Source organism: Chelonoidis abingdonii, chromosome 10 (assembly GCF_003597395.2).
Source record: "Chelonoidis abingdonii isolate Lonesome George chromosome 10, CheloAbing_2.0, whole genome shotgun sequence".
Classification (NCBI taxonomy): domain Eukaryota; kingdom Metazoa; phylum Chordata; order Testudines; family Testudinidae; genus Chelonoidis; species Chelonoidis abingdonii.
Window position 1 is genome coordinate 8,672,272 of NC_133778.1, and position 13,144 is coordinate 8,685,415.

At 45.1% G+C, this 13,144-nt stretch overlaps 1 protein-coding gene across 2 annotated transcripts in view; it reads right to left on the minus strand.

Moving 5' to 3' along the window:
- Window positions 1–2,282: 2,282 nt before the first annotated feature.
- Window positions 2,283–13,144, minus strand: part of POFUT2 (protein O-fucosyltransferase 2) — a 50,633-nt gene continuing 39,771 nt past the window's right edge. For both annotated transcript variants that reach the window (XM_032804127.2, XM_032804126.2), the window contains 4 exons: window positions 8,463–8,588; window positions 5,841–6,021; window positions 4,705–4,828; window positions 2,283–4,478 (listed from right to left, as the gene is read on the minus strand). In XM_032804127.2, coding sequence (XP_032660018.1) covers window positions 4,325–4,478; window positions 4,705–4,828; window positions 5,841–6,021; window positions 8,463–8,588 — 585 coding nt within the window. In that variant the 3' untranslated portion in view covers window positions 2,283–4,324. The remainder of the gene's footprint in view (window positions 4,479–4,704; window positions 4,829–5,840; window positions 6,022–8,462; window positions 8,589–13,144) is intronic.

Genomic DNA, 13,144 nt, shown 5'->3' on the forward strand with positions numbered 1-13,144 from the left:
ACGAGATTTAAATCTGATTAAAGTCACTGGCATGTACTAATTACACCAGCATCATTAAAACACCACCCTTAAGAGGTTTTTACGCTGAGCCATCATCCGTATCTGAGGCGCAGGTTGAAATGCAAGCAGTTGTTACTGCTCTGTGTGCAGACCCAGCTCAAAGGCAGTTTGATCTCAGATTGTCTGCTGTCACCATCTTGTGGCAAAAAGACTGTACAGCCACTCAGTGGTCTAAATCAACCACGCTACCCATTGCACATCAAAGCATTTTTAGAGGCGCGATATTTCACTGGCCCCTGTCTGGTATGTTTTCCCCAAGGCTTTTATGGGATTACTATTCCTTTTATGGTGGCGGTGAGTAGAAGATCACAGATTAGATCAGGGTTCCTTTCCATTTTTGTATCTTCCTCTGAAGTAACTTCCTTGGAATAAGGATGCACAATGTTAACCGACAAGCATCAGTATTGGTAAGGTATTCTGGTTAACATTTAAGCTCCAGCTGCTGGACTCTGCTGCCGCCCCACATCTGGGGTCCCAGCTGCCGGCCCTGCGCCTGGGGGGCCAGCAGAGTCCTGGACTTGCGGGGGTTCCAAAGAGGATGGAGCTCAGCTGTTCTCAGTGGTGGCAGATGACAGAAAATGGAGCAATGGTCTCAAGTTGCAGTGGGGGAGGTCTAGGTTGGCTATTAGGAAACACTATTTCACTAGGAGGGTGGTGAAGCACTGGAATGGGTTACCTAGGGAGGTGGTGGAATCTCCTTCCTTAGAGGTTTTTAAAGCCTGGTTTGACAGCCCTGGCTGAGATGATTTAGTTGGAGTTGGTCCTGATTTGAGCAGGGGGTTGGACTAGATGACCTCCTGAGGTCTCTTCCAATCCTAATCTTCTATGATTCCATGACCCGTGGCAGCAGCAGAACCCCGAGTGCACAGGGTGGCAGTCGGGACCCATGGTGTGGAGCCAGCAGCGAATGGAGTCTCAGAGCATGGGGGTGGCAGCCAGGGCATGTGAGGAGGCACTGGAGCCTAGCAGTTAAACTTCTAAGCAGTAAAATTTTAATAGTTTAAGCGTTTACTTTTTTTAAACATTAAACAAGATCAGGCATAAAGACGGATTCCACAGCCTTCTCAACAGTGGCATTTTCATTATTTTAAACATGGTGGTGGATATTTTTGTGCACCTCTCTCTTCCCCTTTATATTTTCAGCAGTGAAAATTCCTACTTCCATTTTTCCCTGAGTGAAATGCGGAGAATGAATTAACTCCTGAGCTGACATTTTCCTACCCATCACAGAGGAGGAGACGGTACGCACTGGAAGAAGCACAGCTGAGTTTTGGAACTAAGTTTTCTTGTTTGAAGCCAACTGAGCAGCCAGAGAGCAGAGAGGCAAAGCACATCCGAGGTGGAAACATGGTGCAGCCTGATACACAGACACATCAGTGCAAACGTATTTGGATCACGTTTGAAAACCAGCCTGTTTGTGTACTGAAATTAGCTACTGAGGCAGAACATATCCATTATAACTGCAACACACAGCCTGTGGCTCTGGGACCACATGGACTGCTTTAGCCCTGCCTGCAGCTCTCAGTTTGAGTTGAATGCTTCCCATGACAACTGTGCAACGATGCGCTCCACCAAGAATGCTGGCTAAGTGCGTTCCACCTGCATGTGCCATGGGAGAGGCAGGGAGTGAAGACACCTGCTTTAATAGGTTAGTTCACAGAACACAGCGAGATTATCACCTACACTCCGCATTTGCAGAGGGCTCTTTTCTCACTGCCCAGCACCTTGGACAGCCATTCACATCTGTGCAGCATGCAACGGGACCATAAATGGCACCAAGTCAGAAAGAGGTAATGGCAGCACAAGGTGCCAGGCAATCACAACTCTGCCACCCTTGGATGGTGCAACAGCTCATAATCAGGGCAGAGAATTTCACCCAGTCAGTCCTGAAGTGAGTCTAATAAGTTCAAGTTGAGCTAGAGCATATTTTTAAAAAGACACATCTGATTTCAATTTAAAGACTGCAAGTGACAGAAAATCTACCACCTCTCTAAGTAAGTTGTTCCAATGATTAATTCCCCTGTCAAAAGTTTGCACCTTAATTCAGTCTAAACTGTCTAGCTTCAGCTTCCATCGATTGGATCTTGCTCTGCCTTTGTCTGCTAGGTGGCAGACTAGATCATAATGGCCCCTTCTGCCATTAGAATCCATCGATCTGACATGACAGAGCTGGGTCATCATGTGAGGGAACCAAGAGCAGTAAGAAACATGGAAAATTCACATAAGATACTACAAAGCATTTTATTTTTCATAAGAAATTGAGGTATACAGTTATAGGTATTCTTTTGCACAGCACACAGGCTACATGACAACAGTGTCCAACTCAGCTGGAAAAGGCACTGCTTGGAGAATACAAGGCTCCCACAAGCTTCATTTTGTCACTGGAAAGAAACCCTTACTGTACAGAGATACAAATAAATAGCTGGTAACAACACAGGAGGCCTGAAATTACTCATTATGAGGAGATTGTACAAGTTTTTCCGCACACAGCACAGGACAAGCCTGCCTGGCTGTCTGAGAGCGTACAGTAAGATTCCCAGGGAGAGCACAGGAGGGGTGTATTACTGAGTCCAAGCGGGCAGGCGTTAGACATGAGAAGAAGCCCAATGGGACACAGGAAGGAACCGAGAAGAATGCTGCTGAAATAATGAAAGAGGCGGGGGTGGGTGAAGGGCACAGTAAGAGCACACTTGACACCAAGAGGAAGAACCCATTAACTGCAGGGTGTTCTGATCAAATTTAGAGGAAAAACATACTGCTGAACTCTGAAAATGACGGTTCCCCTTTTTCTTAAACAGACCTATCGGAGACCTTACAGAACCATGAGCCAGATTAAAACTGCAAGACAGAAGTCTACCTGATGCACACCATGAACAACATATTGCATGTAGCCCACTCTGAACAGCGAGAGTGTCAAAGATGTTAGGCAGGCTTCATTTTTGTGAAGTGTTTTCTCATATGGCCATTGCACTCTCTTCTGCCCACACTGCAGTTAATGTAACAGCTCCACAATGGCTGACAGAAGGGGGTATCCCACTACTCCGCTTCCATGTGCCCTTGCTGAGTATGACATTTCAGTCCCAGGGGAGAGTGTCACCTGCATGCAGCTGTACAGTCACTTGGGAGATCTGATGGTGACGCAGAATTAAGGGGAAGAGCAAAGAGTCCGATGACCTGTATAATGGCTGGTCAGTTTTGGCACGTCTGAATCCAGGGATGAAGTCACATGCTGTAATGCTTCCAACATGCACCAGGCCAGGAGTGGAGGGGGAAAGAAAGAATACTCCATTCTGCTCCCCCTGGGCAGCTGCAAAACACCCTCAAGCCTAAACAAGCAGCTCCATGCTTTGAAAAGTTCTTCTTGCAAAGCAGGAAACTCCCCAAATGCTGTTTATATTTGCCTTGATTTGAGTGAGTTGAACAGGGGAGAAAGGTGCTGACTGACAGCTCTATAAAATGAAGCCTCCTGTTTAGAGAGAACACGTACATGACAGGTAGTGCTCGCTTTCCCTCACAGCCCCACTAACCTGCTTTGGGGTTGCCAACGTAGTTCAGTCTTTATGGATTTTAGCCACGGACCTCTCTGCCAAGAATTGCTATTAAAGGTGCTAGCTGTGACACTGGTCTGTGTTCTGATAAAAATACCACCTATCCTTCTCTATTATGAATATGAAATGCATTTTTGTACCAGTTTGAAATGTTAAAAAATTACTATTTGATTTTCCCTCTAGAACTGCACATTCTGTGCACAATCTGCAGCCCTCACAAAGTGCAGGTTACAAAACCTAAATGTCCTCCTTGTAAACAGATACTACTGCCGTGAGCCAAATAAAGCTGAGAAGAAAATAACCACCTGAACATAGGAATGTGGTACAGACTATAGCCATCTTACAGATACAGCACTTAAAAAACAAACTGTTTCAAGTTTTTTCAGTGAAAACATTTTTGCTGCCTCCTAAAACAATGCTTGGCCTCTTCAATCTAAATGAAACGTTTAGAGAGTGAGTATACTGCCCTGGCACACCAGCTCGACCAAGAACCGAATCCTTACCTCACTTAATTTCAACCTGTTATATTGGTGCCTGGTCAGGAGAATGACCACGGTATTGCCACCCAGTTGTGCTTAAAACCCAGACTCAGAGCTAAGACCAGGAAGAGGAGGAGGAGGAGGAAGTGGTAGCGTGGCTAGAAAGATGTGTTTCCTGTGAGTGTTCTCTTGGTTTGGTGAGCTCGCCACTTACTGCAGTCCTTTGGAGTGGTGTTATTAATAAACAATTTTCCAGTGGGTTGGCTGTTCACAGTTTCTCTCTTTCTCACCACAAAATCGGTTATAAGTGGTCTTGGGGTCAAATCCCAGGATCTCCCTTTCCTCGTGAATCCGGAAGGAAAATGTTGAAACCGAGGTGCCAGTAAAATACCTGTGAAGGAAAACAGAACTGGTTATTGGAGAAGGATTTGTTTTTAAGATAAAAATAATGGCCTTATCAATGTGTAACCTGTTTATAATGAGTTATCTGTAATCAGAAACACAGACATTACTGCATCTCATTCAGTCACATTATTTAGGTTTACAAGATTCAATAATTTTAAAATCTGACTTCACATACAAACCTAACAGACATGGACAAAAATCAAACTAGCTACCTAGCATGTGCACAGATCCACTGGTCAATAATTGCTATTCCTCCATCTTTGTAGAGTTCTAGCTCCTCCCAAGTGGGTTCAAACCTCACCATCTCAGGCAGTAATTTCTTGAGCTCTTCAGTCTCTGAAAGGAAAAATACCATAAGCCACCCGGCACAGTACTGTTCGAGAAAATGATGAACCTTGTCCTATACCTACATTCCACTGAACAGTGGACAAAACTGGCAGAAAGATTACAAAGCAGAGGAAGCTCAAGAGTGATCTAGGATTTGTAAAACACTTCTTGCTACATGACTGGGCGGTTTTGGGGGACAGTTGCCAATGAAGGCATGTTAGACACACATTGCATGGATGAGATAGCAAATGCTCATGGAGTCAGGGGGCCTGGAATTGATGGGCCTGGGACCACTAGTCTCACTTTCTAACCCTACAGAAGCAACAGACAGAGAATGATTGCACATCTAGGTTATATGCCACAATGGCCTCCCCTCTCTGTGCTTTTTTAATGTCACCGTGGAATCATATAAAGAAAAGTTGCAGTGGCAATGGGAAAAAAGAGGAAGAAAAGACAAAAATAGCCACCCCTTACCAGGACAGACTATTAAAAACAATGTGAGATGTTTTCCTGTGAACTTAATCATATGAAAGGTGCTACTTTGACTGGTCTGGAGAAAGAGTCTTATTCTTTCCCAGACCAGGTACAGCATGGCTAGAACCTCCCTCCTTTACCAATGGGCCTCATCCCTACCCATAAGAGGCCAACACTATGGCAGATGAGAGTTCAGTCTCCCAAAGCTGCTGGTTATAGCTAGTCACAATGACAGTTTGTGCTATGTGGACATCTGCTCCTGGGAACCAGACCAGAACATCACGCTTGTTTCATGCAAATTGCCAAACAGCCTGTGTGACACACCCAGTGACGACTTTCTAGGTACTACCTATTTGGGCTGGATTTGAACAGTCAGCACGGAGATGAAAGGCTCCAGCCCCCTTTCAATTTCCTGAGCTGTTCACTCTCCCAGGAGGGCTATCAATATTCAATAATCCATGAATATGAAGTGACAACTGTTGCCACAAAGACCAATCTCTATTGTGAAGTAAGACCAAGGATTAAACAGGGTTAGAAAGCTGCATACCCTCCACAATGGCATCAGTAGCTATGAAAACTCTCTTAAGTTTATGCTTTTCCATCAGGCTGCGTATTTTCTTCACTGCTCCATGAAGGCTTGGCACATCTTCTCTGTGACCCCAGATGAAGTCTTTTCTTCTGAGGTGAACCCCAAGGTATGGCCCGCCTACAGCAGTGCCCAGCTTTACCTGTCAGAGAACAATCAGCACACGGTGTAATGAAAATGTAGTGGTATCAACCCAGAATGAAAAGGTTCTTGAGTACATGAACACTTGCGCTGCAGTATGTAAAGCATTGTGTTAATCCAACTAAAGCAAGGTATTGTAAGGTGTGTGTTGACAATATTTTGGAGCACTTACGGCTGATTACTGTGTTTTGATATCTGGCAGCAATGAATAAATAAACCAGGCAAGACGGAGAGAGCTGTTTATAAAGATCCCAAATTTATCATCAAAGAGGGTCCTCATTAGACTAAAGCAGCGACTGACAGTTCTGAAGAGAACATTGCTCCATCCAACAAGATGCAGAACAGACAAAACGGAAGTAGCAGCCCATCGTGGAAGTGGATGTGGCAAACTGTGCTCAAAGCAGCACCCTGGAATCCCCATATTCACCACTGTCCTATAACTATGATGTGTTCTGTACAATGTATGCCTTGCGAGGTATCATTTTAAAAGTCTTGATCTATTGAAAGTTAATATCCTGTGGATTGTATGTGCTATCAATGTACGGGAAGTTATGAAGTTTTGCTACGTGTGTTTGTAGCGGGGTGAGCACCCGCTCCAGCCCTGAAGCAGCTGGGGGCTGGGGCTGAGAAAGGGAGTAAAACCCCAGCTGATGGGGGAAAGTGGCTGCAGCTGAGGCCATGCCCCAAACTGAGCAACTTGGCCTTATAAGAAGGCCAGGGCAGGCAGAGGGAGGAGTCTCTCTCTGACTTGAGAGGGAGACAGGCCTGGCTGCTGGGGAACTCACCCAGGGGACCTAGAGGGAGGCAGGGCTGGGGAAAGGCCTTGGGGTCTGGGAAGCCCTAGGCCAGCAAGTCCCCAGGCTGCAGGGTCTGGTCCTAGGCTCACATAGGTATTGGGCTTGCAGGGGGGCAGCAGGAGGGTGGGTAAAGGCAGCCAGTCCAGACCCCTTGTTTCCTGTGATGATCGGCTGATACACTGCAGTCTGCCCCAGGGCACGGGGGCTAAACAGAGACTGGCAGTAGCCACGACTGAGGCGACGTGAGGACAGGAGGTGGGGTTCCCTGGGGTGGAGAAACCCAGAGACTGTGGGGTACTGCAGGAGGCAGAACCCTGAGATAAGGGCACTGGGGTCCTGGGAGGGACACGGGGGCCAATGGCAAGCGGATCACCAGCCTGCAGAGGGCGCTCCAGGGTCGAAGAGCTAATTCCCGAGGACGACCAGCAGGAGGTGCCACAGGGGTGAGTCTGCACCGTGCTACAGTGTGACTGAAATATGTCGTGAGGCTGGGAACATCCACAACCAGCCTTTCAGGTGCAACAGTGGAGGAACCAGACGCCGTTGACAGCCCATTAAAGGACTCCACACTCCCAAGGACTATCCCTGAAACCATATACAATGGAGACTTCTTCAAGAGAGCACAGCGACAATGGAGACTGCTTCACTCACCTCATAGCAAAGGATCTTTCCACCAAGCTGGAAGAAACTATAAAAGAGGGAAAGTGACATCATCACTTGGCCTCACTCCCCCCCCAACTCAACATGTGGACACATCTGAAAGACTGAACTCGGGAGGCAGTCCCAGGCTAAAGGAGAGTTCCAGCCTGTGTATGGAAGATCTGTAACCTGCTTGTATGATCTATCAGGGTGAGACTGCTTGATTCAAATCCTTTCTAGTTTACAGAACACAGATTGTGATTTTACTTTTATTTCTTAGGTAACCAACTTTGATATGTACACTTATTACTTATAATCACTTAAAATCTATCTTTCTGGAGTTAATAAATCTGTTTTATGTTTCACTAAAAACAGTGCATTTTGGCTGAAGTGCTTGGGAAAACTGCTCAGGAACAGGAGCTGATGCATGTCCTCTCCACATTGAAAGAGCGGTGGACTGGGTTATAAACCTATACTAGTCAGGCTTCTGACCAGAGCAGGTCGGTCTAGCCCTGGGGTCCTCAGCTGGAGAGCTGGGAGAATTGGCTGGAGCCTCTCTATTGTTAGTTCATGAGTGGCTAGGAGAAGCATTCATGTAACTCAACTGGGTGTGGCACTGCCCGTGGTTGTCTAAGTGCAGCACCTGGAGAGGTTTGCAACTTGTCACAATATCACAGTATATGAGGGAACCCAAGTTGGTAAGCCAGTGGGCTCAGTGGTAAGCTAGTTCCAGGTTGCACCCAGGGAACCCATCACAGTGGGATCATACGAAACCTTGCAGTGCTGTTCTCTCACACAGAGTTCAGTCAACAGGATCTGAACTGACTGGGCAAACTTCGTTCCAGAGCGTGGAAAACCTTGGAAGGGCAGAGAGACTACAGATGCTGAGTGCTAGAATCATCACAGTCATAGTTACTTCCCAATCCCTCTCAAAGTGCAGTCAAAATACTAAACAAATCTACTGGATACATCTGTTACAGGAAAAACAGACTACAAACTACTTTACCTTCATCTGTGTCCAGTCCTCATTGTAGTCTGTCCTGTCTGCCTCATCAGTGGAGTGAAGGTATTTCCTCCTAAACTCATCCCCCACCACACGCAGGTGTTTAGCAAACACCATACTTCGACGGGTCTGTCAAGATGAGAGGAGATACTGACTGACTGTCTGGGAGTAGGGAGAGAGCTATAAACACGTACATGTGAGAAGCTGCTTTCATTTAGAGCTCCTGGAATGGGGTTACTTTTAACACATTCCGGCAATGCTGCAAGGTAACAATTTCCAGCATTTAAGGGTACTTTTAACCAAACTTACATCCCATATACACAACTGGTCACTGCAGGAGTGTTTCAAAAGTGCCTTTTAATAACTAGACCTACAAACTGGGGAAAGAGTAGAGATGTATCTATCTTGTAGTTTAAATTTAGTAATTTTTAATTTTTGTAGAACACATTTCAAAACAGATCAAGTATAGTATTTATTTTACTAACAAATGTGTTATCAGCACCTAGCCAATGACTAGTGCATCTGTTACACAAGTGTCCACAATGTTTATGTTCCTTGGGCCAGCAAAGGGTCTGTCAGCCATTCCCCACGGTAGCAGAAAGATCTAAGTGTTAACACATTGGTCATTAAACTAGGAAAGCTCAATTTGGAAATAATTTCCAGTGAGGTTCCTGTTCATTAAATCCAGCTGAAAAGAGGTCACAAGTGATTTGTCCAGGGTCACACAGTGAGTCAGTCAGTGGCTTAGATGGGATTAGAACATACATAGCTCCCCGTTCCTTACTCTAGCCACCCCACTATATGGCTTCCCTGTTAAGTGAAGAAGGCATTTTTGTACCAGATCAAGTACAGAAGTAGTGCAGCTCATCTTTTGGAAAGAAAAATGTGGAAAGGCTTGTTAACTTGCAAAATTACCACTGGAATTAAAGAGGCTTTAAGACACATGCCTCTAGCCACCCAAAGCCTCAATCATATTAAAAGGGAAACTGGCAAAAATGAAGTGATTCCCCATACCTGAGGGTATTAATAAATTTCAAAATGTGTTTTGTGATACAGTTACCATCTGGAATTGAGGCAAAGCAAAAGTATCCTTGTCAGTACAAGCATACAGTACTAAGAAAATTCTCTGTTACTGACTTCACTTAACCACAATAATCAGAAGTTTGGTCAAATTCTTGATTTACAAGCAAAATGATTTTCCCCATTGAGCAATGAACGCTGCATGAAGAGGCACTGAGGATGTTTGAATTTATTTTCAAGACAAAAATCCATTGGCACTTGGCATAAAAGCTTCTCTTCTCTCAACGGAGCGGTGAGATTCAGTCAGGGCTAGTCTAACCCCGCAGGCTGCCCTGAGTGAGGGACCGTGGATAGCCGCACTACTCCAGGAGCAGAGCGAGAACGGCCTGGCATTCCCATGAACAGTCACTCAGGTCTCTTTTTCCCTTGCTCTAGCAATGAGGGGGGCTGGTACGGCCTCCCTTTTCCTGTTACAGCTGACTGCCCTGAACTCCAGCCACAGCAGTGGGCTGGGCACAGAGAGAAAGCAGAGCCAGGGCTCCTTCCCCTCCACACACCCTGCTCGCAGTGTGGAGAATCAGGTGAGTAGCCACTAGGTGAGCACTCTGCTAGTGCTTCTAATGGAGCACAATGAAACAGCACTGCCGGGGGATTGTTCATCTGTGTGCCCCTCTCACACCATCACCACAGGGCAACAGCCTCCAGTGCCAGTTTTTTCTCCACCTGTTATTGTAATAAATAAATAAATACAACACAAAGCTGAGACACAGGCCAGCACAAAGTGGAAACAGAGTGTTTTACTCCAAGAGGCATGCGAGACATATACACAGAAGTCGGTGTAAAACATCTCCCCACTGGCTGTGGCAGTGCAATACATCAGTGAGAGAGACTGATTAGAGAATCTGTGGCCTCCCTACTCCCACTAAAGATGCCAGTGCTGTTATATCTTTGGCACTTGCATTTTACATTGTGACAGCTTAATTCTGTACATAGAGCACTCGTACTAGGAGATTAATTTATCAATGATCACATAGTATGTGCGTGCCCTCAGTGCTACAAAATACGTAACAGAAGAAAGTGTGAACCTTCGCTGCAGTAATTTCAGAAGTTCTCCTCCTCTGTGCAACTGGTTATTCCTCCTTTACTAGGAGTATTCATCGCAGACTTGTGGATATCATTAGCAGTGCAGTCATCTTTGGGCTGGTCTACACTAGGGGAGGGGATTGATCTAAGATACGCAACTTCAGCTACGTGAATAACGTAGCTGAAGTCAAAGTATCTTAGATTGAGTTACCTACCATCCTCATGGCGCGGGATCGATGTCCGCGGCTCCCCGTCGACTCCGCTACTGCCGTTCACGTTGATGGCGTTCCGGAGTCGACAGGAGTGCGTTCGGGGATCGATATATCGCGTCTAGATGAGACACGATATCGATTCCCGAGAAATCGACTGCTACCCGCCAATACGGCCGGTAGTGAAGACGTACCCTATGACACCTAACCTAGCTTTTCTCTTTCCTTCTAGTTTTGCTATGGTCTTTAAAAGCATTCCTTTTGTTGGGCTGCTCTCCATTAGTGAATATGCGAAGTGACTCAATCCTACCGATGTTTTACTTCAACATCTTCCAAAAGAGGAGACCACCAAAAGGGCCAGAGCCAGAGATTGTTGGGTTCCCCAGAATCATTGTAAGGAGAACTCCCTGCCTCCATATTACCTCTACGGCCCAAGGATTGCATTCATGGGATAGCACTTCCCTTTTCAGGACTAAACACCGCTACTCCTAACCCACCTTGGGACGTCCTTCCCGGTACAGAACCATATAACCCACCCTTCAATCACAAAGATCCTTCAAACTAGAGTTTCTGGCAGCAAACTCAAACCAACTTCTACTGAAGTCAACAAGCATCTTTTCCTTGACTTTAATGAGAACTAAATCCAGAGCTGTGAAAAAAACCCAAGTGCCTATTATTCAAGTGTCTCTTCTCTGACCCCCTTGTTTTTGAACTACATCACTGAAATATATACAGGAACATAACATATATAAAAGTATTTTGAGACTAGAAACATTAGGCTCCAATTTCAATCTGAAAAAGAAAGCTATTCTAAAAGGTTAAAAAGGACATGATGAGAATACTGAAGTTCTCAGTCATACCACTTAGGAAACATTAAAGCAACTCGGAGTTCGGTGGCACTTTAAAGACTAACAGATTTATTTGGGCATAAGCTTTCTTGGGTAAAAAACCCACTTCTTCGTTGCATCTGAAGAAGTGGGTTTTTTACCCAGGAAAGCTTATGCCCAAACAAATCTGTTATTCTTTAAGGTGCTACCAGACTCCTTGTTGTTGTTGTGGATAAAAACTAACATGGCTACCCCCTGATAATAAAGCAACTGTACCTTCTAGAAGCCCAGAAGAACACAGGAATGGGTGGAATGATGAGTGACTGGAGACAGCAGTGTGACTCATTGATAAAATCAAATGTCACTGGATGTTGAAGAGGAGAGTGCGTGGAGTTGCACAGTTGGGGATGGGAGGCTGATTTGTTACAGTCTAGAAACATCTAGAAGGTGGGTGGAGCATCTGTTAACATGGTTGCTCTACAAAGTGAGCGAGTCATCTTACTTTCCAGTCTTTGTGGAGTTGAATTCATTTCATAGTAGTGTCTCCTTTCAACTACAGTAAACGTGAAATCTGCTGATCAATACTGAAAATGAGTGATTAGTGTTTAGGGATCCTCATATCAATGAATTCATTTATCTGACTCAACATGCCTGAAGATGAAGGAAGTGATTGGATGACTGAAGTAATGAAAATAGACATTTTTTCTAAGTAATTCTTCTAAATGGAAACATTGACAAGAGAGATCACTCTGCAAGAAAACTGCAGTAAACTCATTTCTTTGGATCCTTCACGACCAGATGTGTCACCTAACGAAATCTTGGCTATTGAAGTGGAAGAGCACAACACTGATGATTCTGATGATTGTGCAAGTTAGACATTTACAATACTGCCATCATCATCATCAAAATGTAGCCACAATTTAAGTTCCTGATCCTGATATTCCAGCAGCTCTTCAATGTTCTTCTGAAACCACCCTCAGTCTCAGGGATGGATGACTGAAAAAAGGATTGATGCCCCAGTTCTCAGTGACACTAGGGGGGAACTCTCAGGTAGACTGTGTGTCTGTATTTGCATTCAACTAGTAAGTTGAAATACGAGACTAGCACAAGGAGGACAAAACACAGCACACATTTTACACAACAAGGGACTCTACAGAGAGGACAACACTTACAAAAAGAACTGAAGGAGGTCTGGACAAGCTGCTGACACTACTGTCACAGGTTTCAGAGGGGTAGCTGTGTTAGTCTGTATCAGCAAAAACAACGAGGAGTCCTTGCGGCACCTTAGAGACAAGTGGGTTCTAGCTCACAAAAGCTTATGCCCAAATAAATAAGTTACTACTGCCACAGTTGCCACGCAATTCTGCCTTGATCCAATTAACTGGAATCACACAAGGATAAAATCAAAGGGGCATTTCAAAGATGCCATGTAACCTTTCTATTGTTGCAGGTGCAACTGATCCCAAATAAAAAGGTGACAAGAGGAGCCCAAAACAGGATGATGATGGAACAGTGCTGATGGAATGTAATCATTAGTTTCCTTTTC